At 39.2% G+C, this 13,654-nt stretch overlaps 1 protein-coding gene across 2 annotated transcripts; it reads left to right on the top strand.

Moving 5' to 3' along the window:
• The first annotated feature begins 1,529 nt into the window (after positions 1 to 1,529).
• LOC148366022 (uncharacterized) lies at positions 1,530 to 12,742 on the top strand. 2 transcript variants are annotated; one of them, XM_088335142.1, is made up of 5 exons: positions 1,530 to 1,620; positions 4,213 to 4,447; positions 7,180 to 7,346; positions 9,327 to 10,381; positions 11,855 to 12,742. In XM_088335142.1, the coding sequence occupies exons 2-5, from the start codon at positions 4,225 to 4,227 to the stop codon at positions 12,234 to 12,236; spliced, it is 1,827 nt and encodes a 608-aa protein (XP_088191268.1). In that variant the 5' UTR covers positions 1,530 to 1,620; positions 4,213 to 4,224; the 3' UTR covers positions 12,237 to 12,742. The 2 variants fall into 2 exon arrangements, with proteins under 2 accessions (XP_088191268.1, XP_088191267.1); XM_088335141.1 differs by having other exon boundaries at positions 1,538 to 1,679.
• Positions 12,743 to 13,654: the final 912 nt, after the last annotated feature.

Below are 13,654 nucleotides of genomic sequence, written 5' to 3' on the forward strand. Positions count from 1 at the left end.
ATTATGTTGTTGTTATGTTATTACTAGGTTGTAATTCTAATAACTGGGGTTATAATATGCTCAGTCAACTACTAAAAAGAATGCTCTGCCCCCTAAGAGTCGATCTGCAAACTCAGTGTAAGAACCAGAATAGACGGTAGACCCAAACACGAATTGTTTCACACCAAGCTTTATTGAGGAAGCGGAAAAGCCAGGTATGGGAAAATATACGCCAGTGATCCGGTGCTCACTGGGCAGGAGAAGCCGGAAACCTACGAGATCGGAGCGTGGTCGGAGGACGGAAAGAAGTCCGGCAGCCGGGACGGGAGATCGGAGCATAGTCGGAGGATGGAATCAAGTCAGATGGCCGGAGACGATTGTGTGCGGAGGTTCGCTGATGGAGTGACAAGGAGTGAATGAAAGTGCTCAGTTTAAATAGGAGGGGAACCAATGATCTGCATTTTTATATAGCGCTTTTCAAGTCAAGGACTTCCCAAAGCGCTTTACAATGTGCTCCACATTTCCCAATAGCGGCCTTGCAGCCATGTAAGGCGCTAACCTGCTTATTAGGGGTATTAGGGGTTCAGTGTCTTACCCAAGGACACTTCGACATGTAACACGGACGAGCCAGGATTCGAACTGGGATCCCTTGATCCCAAGACGATCGCTCTACCTCCTGAGCTACTGCCGCCCCAATCAGGAAATGAGCAGCAGCTGGGGCCAAACGAGCGGGCACAGATGAGGGCAATGGGCAAGTCATGACACTCAGTGGAACTGTTTAAATATAGGCTTAAAACACACTTTTATTCTATAGCTTATGAATGACCTATATTCCCTGCTGATGATTACTGTGTATACATTGTTATTACAACATCCATTGATGGTGGGATTACCTCATGTGCGGTCCCCTCTCAAGGTTTCTTCATTTTCCCCATGTTGAGGTTTTTAAACACTAAATATATTGTGTCCCTGTTTTTAAGCACTAAATTATATATTATACATTATATACTTTATATATATATATATATATATATATATATATATATATATATATATATATATATATATATATATATATATATATATATATATATATATATATATATATATATATATATATATATATATATATAAGAAGAATGGAAAATAATTTACTTTTATTGTCATTCTTTGTAACCATGCATATGCATATATATATATATATATATATATATATATATATATATATATATATATATATATATATATATATATATATATATATATATATATATATATATATATATATATATATATATATATGTGTATGTACAAGATGCAATTGCTTAAAGAATGGAAAATGTACACAAAAATGATCAAAATCTATCTAATCCATCTATATAACATATTATATACTTTTGTTTGGTGGGCCAGATGAAAAAGCATGATGGGCTGCAGGTGGCCCGCGGACTGTAGTTTGTCCCAACCCTGGTCAACTGTGTTGAATGATCTTCAAGCGCCCTCAAATCGCCCCTGCTGGAGCTATTTTCAGAACCAGTTAGCGGATGAAGGTTTTAGCCTGGCAGACTTAATTCAGGGCATTTACATTTCCCATAATCAGGAAGTAGAGTTCTTCTTTTGGGTTGGTCGTTGTTTTGGAAAGTGAGTTTTTAAAAATTTTTCAAAACACTAAAATAGTAACTTTTAGTTCACCCTGACAGGTAAGTGTCATTAAAAACTTCTTTTATTCACTAATTCTGTTTTTTCCTCGGTTTCATTATCAGTGAGTTGACGGTACTGTACTACCAAATGAGTACCCGTAGTTCTCAACTTTAACGTACAGTGAAACCCTCGGGTATCGCGGGTTAACGTTACAAAAACAAACGTGTTAGGTTAAATCCGTGAAGTTATAATCCTTATGTATATATCTTTACAATTGTTATGCTGCTAATACTTGAGTATACACTAAAACAAAGAAAGGTCCATTTTACATGTTTAAGCATTTGTTCAACAAATAAGAGTACTGTAGCTTATAAATTGTTTTCTTCTTAGATATCTATTGTAAAACAAAATAATCATTTAAATCAAATACTTATTAACCAGTCAGAAACAGAACACAATCCATGATGCAAATCAGTGAAATAGTGAAACCGTGAGAATAGAACCGTGCTATAGCGAGGGTACGACAAAACACAAGATTTATCCATTATCTGCACCGCTTATCCTCAGTAGGGTCGCGGGACACAAGATTTAGTCATTCATAAATCATGTTGTGTCCTGAAGAGTAAGGTTTTTTTTTTCCCTCCGCATGTTTATTTTTATATCCGGGTTATGAGACGAGAGGTCAATCAAAATAAGAGCTGGAGATGAGCGACTTTGTATTACATAATATTCCTGGCACAAATTAACTACAGCACAATAGCTGTGAATTCTCATGTGCGACGACTTTAATGGTTAACAATCACTTTTAAACTTGGAGGGGGTCAATGAGTCAAAACAGAACTTAAAGGGACATTGTGTATCATTTAGTTTCTCCTAGTGGTAAAAAAAAAACAATATTGATTTGAATCGAAAACAAAAAAACATACGTTTTTAATTTTGCAGATAATTGTAGCTCAAGAAGTTTATTTATTTTGGATACCAATAGTCCATAGTGCAGTGGTGAGCCTATTCGCCTCACACGCATAAGTTCCCTGGTTTGAGACTGGGTGGAAACATATGTTGGCCTGGAGAGGGATGGGTGCCACCAGGCTTTACTTGCCCAAGACACACCACAGGAAATGGTTCCCCTACAACCTTAGTGGTTAAAGGATCCAACCAACCAGTTATTCTCATTACCGAGGTTAGATTACCGTTAAAAACAAACGTAAAAAAGCATAACGAGGGAAACAACTCTTTGGTATACCGTATATAATAATGAATTACGATTTGAGTTTAACAAAAGCGTGACAATGAGATAAAATCAGATACCTTTTCATATGTCATCTGTATCACTGGTGGCCTAGCAGTTATGTATAGTTGTTCTCATTACCGGGGTTCGATTCCCGATGCCCATAGTAATTTGAGTTATTGGTCGTGATGTATTTTGATTACCGTATTTTCCTCACTATAAGGCGCACCTAAATTCGTTTTTTTTTTTTTTAATTTGACTATGCACCTTATAATCCGGTGCGCCTTATATATATGGTTCGATATTGAGCCGCGACAGGTCTCGCAATTTACGGTAAGCAGCCACCGACTCCATCTTTCGCGTAGAAGAAGAAGTGCGCTGTGCATACTGGGAAATATTAAACAACGATTCTCTTTTATTTGTGCGTTTGTATAAAGACCCTGAAATGGCTCCTATTAAGAGACACGCTTACAACACAGAGTTTAAACTCAAGGCGATCAGTCACGCAGTAGAACACGGAAATAGAGCAGCAGCAAGAGAGTTTAACATTAATGAATCGATGGTGTGGAAGTAGAGGAAGCATGAGGATGAGCTGTTTACGTTTTACATTTTACAGTTATTATGTTATTGCTTTATTGTTATTGTTTTGCACTTGTTATTGTTTTTGCACATTACGAGTGTCACTATATTGCGATTGCACTAACGTTTTATTCACCATAACAGTGTCAGACGGTTTTTTGCATGTTGACTAAATGTAGGAAAAGTAAAATGTTATTCCTTGCTGTTGTTCAAAGATGTTAAAGATGTGTCACGAAAATACTTTACCTCAGAGAAAATAATAAAACAGCTGTTTATTCATTTTGGGAGTGAATGGAGTTGTGGAAAGCTTGTTTGTTATCTATTCATAGTTTGACTGACCTATCTGACTGTTTTGTTGACATTCCCTTTAACGCAGCACCATCTAATGGTTGCATAACGTAATTACAGCCTCTACTGTAGCGCCTTATAATGCGGTGCGCCTTATGTGTGGAAAAAGTTTTAAAATATATCATTCATTGAAGGTGAGCCTTATAACACGGTGCGCCTTATAGTGCGGAAAATACGGTAATCTGCCATTGCACATATACAATAAAATCTTGCGCAGTAATGCACACGTATAAATACTATACTCATTTCCAGTCCTATCCACTGTATTAACAGTATATAAGGTGCACTGGGTTATAAGGCGCACTTTCAATTTTCTGGCCAGATTGAGTGGTGTAGGTGTGCCTTACGGACAGGAAAATACGGTTGATATACGCACTGACACATTTCAATACTACAACAGTAGCAGTACTGTGTTTTAGAGCTTTCTGATCTAACAGGGTCCACGTAAGATGCCTTTGTTCAGAGCCTCGAGGGACGTCATAGTCCAGCCCAAATGGAGGAAAACCAAGAAGAGGTGGATGATGGACGAGGACGATCCTGTGCCTTCACTGACGCGTCTCTGTCTGCTGAACTTGGTTGACAATATGAAGGAACTGTGGGCAAAAGATTACATAGAAAACTACATGGATCGCTATTCTTTCAGACACATCATGGGACCGTTTAATTTGCTCGGTGAGTCAAAAGCATCCTTTGCGACAGTGACGTGGTGAAGTTTGTGTCTGGTGAGTGTTGGGAATTTACTATCAAAATGTACCCTTTACCAAATTTTTTGAATTAGTTATCTGACTCCATTAACCAAACAACCTACATTCATCCAACAATTATGCGCGCTCGTTTCTTGAGAGAAAAATGACCAGGAAGGCCGACATTCCACACGGGGGCGGATGTTTATTTTTCCTAACAGCAGAACTAAGTGTAAAACAGGCGACGGCTGAAGTGACGTTGGAGTCTGTGTGAAGCCCCCTTCTGATGTCCTTTAGCCTTCTCTTATTGGCCCACGTCTCCCCGCAAGATGGTGTCTCGGCTCCTCCCATGGGCGTGCCAAGCAGTTGTTGGCGCCCAACGATCTCACAACACAGCGCCTTGATGTCTCGTTTTCCTAAAACAGCGCCTGGTCGTTCTGCGTCAACAACGTTTGCATGTGCTGATGTGCTATCAGCAGTACGTCCCGTCCTGTAAACAACATCTTCCACCACTTATGCCTGCCCTGAACTTTCACTGCACTAAAGCCCAGTCAGTGATTATCTATTGCATTAAACTCAATACATGTAACTTGTAGCCAATCGTATAAAATCCTTTATAGTCAAATGTATAATATCCTTTATGAGGCACAGTCAGATTGAAATAGATATGAACTTACACCTTATGTCAAGAACCGGAACAGGCGGAGAACCCAAATGCGTGACATTTCTCACACAAGCTTTTATTTTACGGGAAATGGGGCAGTCATGCATGTTAACCCAAACGCCAGTGATTCTGCGATCTTTTGGCGGAGGACGTAAGGCAGTAGTCTGGCGTGGAGTGACAGGAAGCCAGAGGCAGACGAGATCGATACCAATTGCACGAGCAGATATCGGACGGATGGGGTCGATACCGGACAGGACGGGAACGACAGGATTGATATCAAAACTGGATATCAAAATAAACAGGACAAACTCGACGGGAACAAAACTGGCGATCGATATTAAACAGTACAAAATAGACGGGAACAATACCGGACAGGAAACACAAGCAGGAAGCCGGACAGAGTGAAAACCCACGTCTTGCGGGTGCATAGGTTCGTTGACAGACTGACAACAGGTGAGTGAAAGGACTGAGCTTAAATAGGACAGGGAACCAATCATGTAGCCAGCAGCAGCTGGCGCCAAACGCGCGGGCACAGGTGAAAGTCATAAGTCATCATGACACCTTATTCATTATTTGATATCTGACATTGCAAGAAAGTGAACGTTCTATTGTCATTACTTAAATCAGTGGTCGGCAACCCAAATGTTGAAAGAGCCATATCGGACAAAAAAATCTAACGTTTCTGGGGCCACAAAAAAATTAAAAGCCTTACTGTATATAAGCCTTACAATGAATGCAACGCATGCTATATGTACCTTCAGTAGCTATACTAGCTTACTGTAAAAATGAATACGGCGGATGCAGCGCGTCCTGTGGAGGATGATGCTAGTCAAGTCAGATTTATTTACAGCCCTTATTCACAAAATGTCTCAAAGGACTACATAAGCCACAGTGACACCATCCCCTGATCTGAAACCAAACCAACATGCCGGCAAGGAAACATTCAAAACCTCAACATGAGGAAAATAAGAAACTTTAGAAGGTTGTTGCTTTGCTAATACTATCAGTTATTCTATTGTTTGGGGTTGAGGTGTTTACCAAATCTGAATCTCTGTGCTCACTATCACCCTCTGCCACGAGGCAAGAGAATTGCACGCCTCACTCTGCACCTGCAGAGACTCAGCAAAACAATACGTTATATATTGTATTATTAATATTCGTAATATAATGGGAAAGTTCAGCGATTTTGAAAAAATAAATTAAGCTAATAGAAAAATAAGAGAAATGTAGATATAACCGTTTTATGTATTTCTCCATAATCACAGGTAAAACACTGCCTTACCTGCCACCCCTGACTGCTTGTCACTGGTTTCCAGTTCAGCACACTGTTTTAATGTCAGGGTTCGTACGGGTGCTTGAATTCCTTGAAAATGCTTGAATTTTAATGTTGTGTCCCTAAGTATTTAAAAGTGTTTGAATTGTGGGTGAAGTGCTTGCAAATGCTTGTAATTGCTGCATTGTTCTGAACAGTTTTGCTTAAAAATAAGACAGACATTGCACTCTGGTGGTTCCATTTTCCTATTTAATCTCTTCTTCCCTCGTGATTGACAGCAGCTGGTATTAGTTTGTATGGCATTGTCCTATAAAACCCCATATGGGTCGCTCTCAAGAGGACAAGTCTATGCTAGACATTAACAAAGCACTTTGAACTCATGCAATGATTACATATTCATTTATGGTTATTTATTATGGGCCAGTGGAAAATTGTTACGGCAAGAACTTCCTGTAACTGAAAATGTAAGAAGTATTACTGTCATCATTAACTAATTACATGGGGATTGATTTGTCTAAAAAACAAATATATTCTCGATTCAAGCAAGATCTAAAAATCATGTCTTGATAAATGCACACGCAAGATTAAACACTGCATATGTAAATTGCAGATATATTTTTGGGCTCTAAAAAATACATGATTCACATCACATTTACTCTTTTAATGTTACTGGAAATATTAGAAAACTGATTTTGAAAGTCCTTAAAAAGTGCTTGAATTTGGCCATGAAAAAGTTGTATGAACCCTGTAAAGTGATCTGACTTCATCCTTTTTTCCTATTTAGCTTCAGATTTGGTGGAAGAGCTGACTGGTCTGCTGTGCTCGAGAAAAGAGCTTTCTCGCGCTGCTCTTCATCTCTTGTTAGTTCCCCAGTTGAGGAGCTTATCCCTGGAGAAGTGCCCGAACCTGGTTACCCCTGCCCTTAGTGTCATCCTTGCTGCACGCTGCCAGGTGGGAAAAACGTTTTGGGAACCGGAATGAATCCTTGTAGTACAGTGAACACTCGCTATCACGCAGTTCACTTTTCACAGTCTCGCTACTCCACTGATTTGCTTAGTGCATTGTGTTCTGCATTCCGATTGGCAAAACTGTCTCCCTGCTTCTTCTTCGCCCTAGTGTCAATTACGGTGGGATTTATTAGTTTCGCTACAAAAAAGAGCTTGCCAAAAAGGGGCAAATAGGGTTTGTTCTTTGGTTTCAATGTACTGTAGAGCAGTGTTTTTCAACCCTCTTTGAACCAAGGTACACTTTTAATGATAAAAAAGTTCCGAGGCACACCGTCCGTTGAAAATGTTTGAAAATGAAGTTATGTCAAATATTTCACTGTACTACATCATGAGCAGATAATTAGTATATAAAAAGAAGAAAATAATACTTAAAATAAAAAAGAATGATGTGCTTTATTTATGTTTTTATTTTTTACAGTGCAATCTTAAACTGCTTTGTGAAACAACTTAAGTTATTAAATGTCGTGTGCTACCTCATGAGCAAAAAATTAGTATGTAAAAAGTATTTAAAAATCGACTGCCACCTACTGATATGGATGACTATTACAGTTCCTCGTCTGAAGAAATCAAAAATACTGAATAATGGCCTGATTTCTTGGAAAGATAAAATTGGGCAAATTCCAGCGGCACACTAGTGTGCTCCGGCACACTGGTTGAAAAACACTGCTGTAGAGTACAGTAGTTGACCCCGAGTATATGTCATTGATACGTTTTGTGGTGGGAATCCTAAAGCCAAATTTTCATATAGCGGGCGATAGAACCTATGGTGATGCGTAGCCAGTGCGTTCCAAATCCCGTTACCACAAAAAAAAGACAAAATATTATATTTTAGGTACTACTTACATGTAATATATATATATCTGATAAAACAATATTTTAAATAAATATTCATGTAAACGAAAATTTTATGTCATTTACAATCGTTTTGATCTGACCTGAGCTGGTCGATTGGAGTAACGGGTAGATGCAGATGAAGGAGGAGATGGCGACGGTGGTTTAAAACTGATTTGAAAACTTCCACGTGCAATGATCGTCCTGCCTTAAGAAGACTTATTTGATTTAATCGCCTTCTTATTTTTATCAATAGTTTAGCAAGTTGATTTGTTACAGTCATGTAACTGTGGCCTCTTTGTATTTCTTAATAATTTAAGGCTTCAATTTCATGTGTTTTTTAGATTTTTGCTTCTCATTTTAGTATTACAGCAAACCTTGGGACCCACAGCTAATAAATACATGACAAAATAAAGAGTACTGAATTGGATTTAAAAGTTTATGGAGTACACAAGATTTTGAACTGAATAGTATATAAAAGCATTGTGGGAAGTACATCAGCCAAAAGCATATCTCAGCTACCAAATGCTACAAAAATTCCACAGTTTACTATGCCATTTTAACCCAAAAACATCTTATTCCACACCATAAAATGAAAACTTCGTCAGGTGGGGTATCCCACTTTGGATACCCATAGTGGAGTAAATAAAGGGGCACTGAGTTACTAGGAACAGATCAGATTACTTAAGGACTAGTTTTTAATCAACATTCTGACATTCTCACTTTCCGCTTTAGGAGGACAACTTGTATCTTTTGATAAGTTCATTCTGTTCTTAATATTGGACACGTGCAAAGGATATCAGTTGATTATGTTGATTATTATACCTCACTATCATTGTTTGACTATTATGCATCTGCCAATAATGTTGCTGTTCTTTGATAACCAAACTCTATGGCCGATTATCATTTTGCAACCTAGGAGATTTAATAAAAAAGAGCTCAGGGGGGGCTTTCTAAGCAGATTTGGAATTTGGCATTGTGAGGGTTTTTTTTACGTCCTCTGCTGATTCCTTAGCAAGTTCAGTGTGAATTAATGCTTTCTCTCCTTATTCTGAATGTCTACTAAACTATAAACGTTGTTTTCTTCCTACAGGCCCTGCACAATATCAACTTGTCTGGAGCCCAGCAGCTGTCTTCCAAATTGTTGTCGGATACGCTGCACCGTCTTTCAGCATTGCGTTCCCTTTCCCTGGCGGGAACTATGTGTGGCCCAGATGTTATCAAAACCATCGTCCTCAGCTGCTCTCGACTGCGCCATTTGGATGTATCAGGATGCCTTTTTCTCCCCCCGGCCGCATTACTTCCTCTTGGAGCTCTACGTCCATCTGATCGTTTTCCTCCTGGATCCTCCTCTCCCATCCCTGCTTCTCCGCCTCCTCTGTGTAGTTTGCTCGCTCTTAATATCGGCTTCGGGGAACAGGAGGGAGACCTTGCTGCGTCTGTGGCGTATCTTCTTCTCTCTCTGCCTCAGCTGGAGAGACTGGCTGTGGAGGATCTTTCATGTGCTTGTCGGATGATCCAGTGCAAGGATTTTACAAGGGTGGATGCCTTTGCAAGTAGAGAAAGGCTGCCAGGCTTGGAGGAGGTGTGGGAGAGAAGGTGCACGCAGAGAGCCGATGCATGGAAGGAAAAGAGAGTAGAACCACGAGATGGTTGTGTTAGTGAAAGCAAAGATGATTTCACTCGCAGTGAAGGGAAAGAACTGGGCTGTGTTGGACACCTGCGCTTGAGAGATGTTAAAGTTTTAACTTGTGAGTCTCTGGACAGTTTTTCCCGTTTATGCCCAAACATTGACTCAATCTCTGTGAAACTTGAAGAGGAAGAGAACAATGGAAGAAGTTTGCTATCTATTTTGGCTTCTGGCTTGCAGTCGTGGTCAGGTCAGCTAAGGAGCCTCTCGTTGCACTACCAAGGCCTTCTCCAGGATCTCCTCCCTGCGCTTCAAATCTCGGGTTCCTCCCTTGTGTCGCTCACTTTGGAAGGAGTGAGGACGAATCCTGAGTCGCCCCTGTTAGACATCATCAGGGCCTGTCCTGGACTTCAAGAATTGCTCATACAAGCAGAGCCTCCCACTTCAGTGCTGGAAGATCTACAAGTCGATGAGCGTTTGAGTCCAAGTCTGCCCAACCTTTGCTCTTTGACACTCAAGTAAGATTATAAATTCTCTCTAGTAAAATAGATGTTTTGCACATTGCTGCGTGTGATGCTGGTTGACTTTTAGATTGTAAATTTATTTAGAATTTTAACATGCTCAAATACATCAATATTTGGTTACTTTTCAGTTCATGAAGCATTCAGTAAAGTTGCGAGCGAAAAAGAAAATAGAAACTAAGAAATGGTTGGCATTTCTTGAATCCCAAGACTTTAACCTTCCGAATGATATTTGGAACGATGCATTTGAGTGACATCGTACGGACACCGCATCCGCACGTGTCTACGACACGTATTTGCTTCTTTACAAGCTTTCGGAATGTTAAGGGGGTAATAAGTTTGACTGAACTATCTGACTGTTTTGTCGACGCTCCCATTGTAGCGCCTTATAATCCGGTGCGCCTTATGTATGGAAGATAGAGGACCAAAAACTATTTTTTGGGGGTGCACCCTGTAACCCGGTGTGCCCTATTGTGCGGAAAATACGGTACATATATATGAAAGAATATTAGGATAGATAGGCAATATTACTGCTGGCACGGCTCGGTTAGCGTGCAGGTACAGGGTTCGATTACAACTACCACAGCCTCCCTGTGCGGAGTTTGCATGTTCTCCCTGTGCTTGCGTGGATTTTCCTCCAGGCAATCCTTTTTTTTCCCTAACATTCCAAAAACATGCAGGTCAGGTTAATTGCCTGGTCCAAATTGTCCCTAGGTGTGAATAAGCGAGTGAGTTCTCTGGCTCTGTTTGGTCTGCAATTGGCTGGCAACCAGAGTGTCTCCTGCCCACTGCCCGAAGATTTCTAGGATGGGCCCCCCCACGACTCTAATGAGAATAGCCAGTGTAGAAAATGGATGGAAATGGATGGAGGCAATATTACCGAGGTTGTGCTTGTACACTGGCCGAAGTTGTAGGTGGATCAGAAAATAGTGCAATGAAAAATACTCCCATGACATTAGCATGAATATATTGCTAAAATAAGAATAATGACATAAAATAAAAGAAAAAAATATATGAATTTACACTCTTCCTCCCTCTCTCCCTTTCCTATTTCTTTTCTTTTAATTTTGACCTTGGAGAAAAAAACTGTATTCGAGCCTGTAAGTCTTTGTTTTAAGCGACTTGAAGCATCAAATCAAAGAGGTAGTGGTCGGGATGAAAGGAGTCCTAAATACTGTTGGAAGCGAGATCCGGCAAAGTTTATGTTCTCCAGACTAGGCAAAAAGAAGCTAACGATTTTTTGAGCTGAGTTGATGACTCTTTAAGGTTCTCCTGTCTGCTGTAGTGCTCCCAGCATACCACACTGTGATGCCGTATTACAGTAGACTCTAACTTGATCTAAAATCAAAACAAAAGTAAGAGTAAGGTAGCTGAAACAATGATATTTAGACTAAACCACGGTAGCAATATGAATTTGCAAAATAACATGGTAGAGTCATAATGTGTCAGTTGATTGGTTTTTGTGTGCAGTTTCTCATACGAGCACAGCGAAATGCAACCTCTCATGTCCTGGATGTCCTTGGGGAAGGTGATCTACTACCTCCTGAGTGGTTCTCCTTTACTCCGGAGACTTTCCTTGGTTTCCTTACCTTGTCCATTGAACATCACTCTAAAGCAAGTACTTCACTCTGGCCAACTACACCATCTTGGAGCTTCCCGTGCTCCAAAACTACTTGAAAGGGTGCAACACCTTGACCTTCGAAGAACTGACGTGGAAATGATTACAGTAAAAAACATAATGCAGCAAAGCAAGAGACTCAAATGTGTAGATTTGAGTCGCTGCTGGGAAATCAGTCACAAGGAGTGGGCGGAATGCAAAAAGTTCAGCAGAGTGCAAGTTCTCTGGGTTTAATGATTTAAGGACCACTTTGATTGCCATTTAAAGGACTGATAATTTTAAAGGGGACATTTTTATTGCAAAGTTGTGATTTTTCTTCTCTCTATCTTAATTTAAAGAAACTGTGTGTATTATCAAGCGCCTCCTTTGAGTAAAAACATTCATTTCAAAGTAAATAAAACATTGCTTTGAATTATAAGCAAAAATAAATAAACTATTATATTAATGTGCACTTTTTCAAAACGGTCTTTTTGATAAATATTGTACTCTTTTCAAATTTTCCAAAGACTATTACATGATGATCAAGATAATACAATTTAAAATGTACACTACTGTTCCAAGTTTGGGTAATTCAGAATATAGTGTGTTTTCCATTAAATGTCACACTTCTTTATGAATCAAATGAGTTACAAAATAAATAGAAAGCATGGTCAAGGCATTGAGATGATTAGAAATTTTCTTTTTTATTACATTTTGTTCTAATCCTTCAAATTTCGCTTTTGTCAAAGAATGGAGATATCTGAATGTCCCCAAACTTTTAAACGGTGGTGTATACATTTTATATTTCTGTTTTAAGAATTCAGTATGAATCCTTGTTGTAGAAATTGTTCTTGTTACAACGCTACAGAAATTAAATAAACCCAAAGTTTGTACGCTCTAATGTAAAAAGTACGGGGTTCGTACAGGTGCTTGAAATCCTTGAAAATGCTTGAATTTTAATGTTGTGTTTTTAAAGATTGAAAAGTACTTCAGTGTTGGGTGAAGTGTTTGTAAATGCTTGAAAACGTTGCCATGTTTCTCAACAAGTCTGCTTAAGAATGACGCCTGCATTTACCTCTGGTGGCTTCGCTTTACCTCTGGTTCTCTTCTTCCCCTCGTGATTTTCTGCAATTTGTACAGCATTGTCCTATGAAGCGTCATCGCCCCCTACGGGTCGCGCTCAAGAGGACATGCGCATGCTTCACCTAAACAGGGCACTCTGAAATGTGTATTTGTGCAAGGATTATATGTCAATTATGGACGTTTATTATGCGTCATGCAAAGATGAAGGTACTGTTTCCCGCTGATAAATTATAATCGGAAGAACTTTCTGCAACTGAAAATGTAAGCTACATATCAATTTTACCCAGCGCCTATATGGGAAGATAGTTGTCTTAAAGACAAATAATTTCATGATTTATTCAAGATCTAAAAATCATCTCTCGATAAATGCAAACTCAAGATTAAAATTTGCATACATAAATCAGAGGAACATTTGCGGCTCTACAAGACATGATTCTCACCGGATCTTTTTTTCTTTTCATAGTACTGAGGAAATTTACTTTGAAAGTGCTTAAAAAGTGATTGAATATGGTTATGTGCCCCGAAAGTTGAAAACAGTTATTATTATAAAGATTCTATTTTTTGTGCTGATTTTCAACATACATCTTACA

Source organism: Urocampus carinirostris, chromosome 5 (genome assembly GCF_059441175.1).
Source record: "Urocampus carinirostris isolate Australia breed hairy pipefish chromosome 5, RoL_Ucar_1.0, whole genome shotgun sequence".
NCBI classification, from domain to species: Eukaryota; Metazoa; Chordata; class Actinopteri; order Syngnathiformes; family Syngnathidae; genus Urocampus; species Urocampus carinirostris.

What these genes read in the sequence shown, in the direction of transcription:
- LOC148366022 (XM_088335142.1), top strand. Translation starts at nt 4,225, where the DNA reads ATGCCTTTGTTCAGAGCCTCGAGGGACGTCATAGTCCAGCCCAAATGG. An exon ending in TCCTTGCTGCACGCTGCCAG is followed by an intron (nt 7,347 to 9,326) that starts GTGGGAAAAACG and finishes TTCTTCCTACAG; the next exon opens with GCCCTGCACAATATCAACTT. An exon ending in CTTTGCTCTTTGACACTCAA is followed by an intron (nt 10,382 to 11,854) that starts GTAAGATTATAA and finishes TTTTGTGTGCAG; the next exon opens with TTTCTCATACGAGCACAGCG.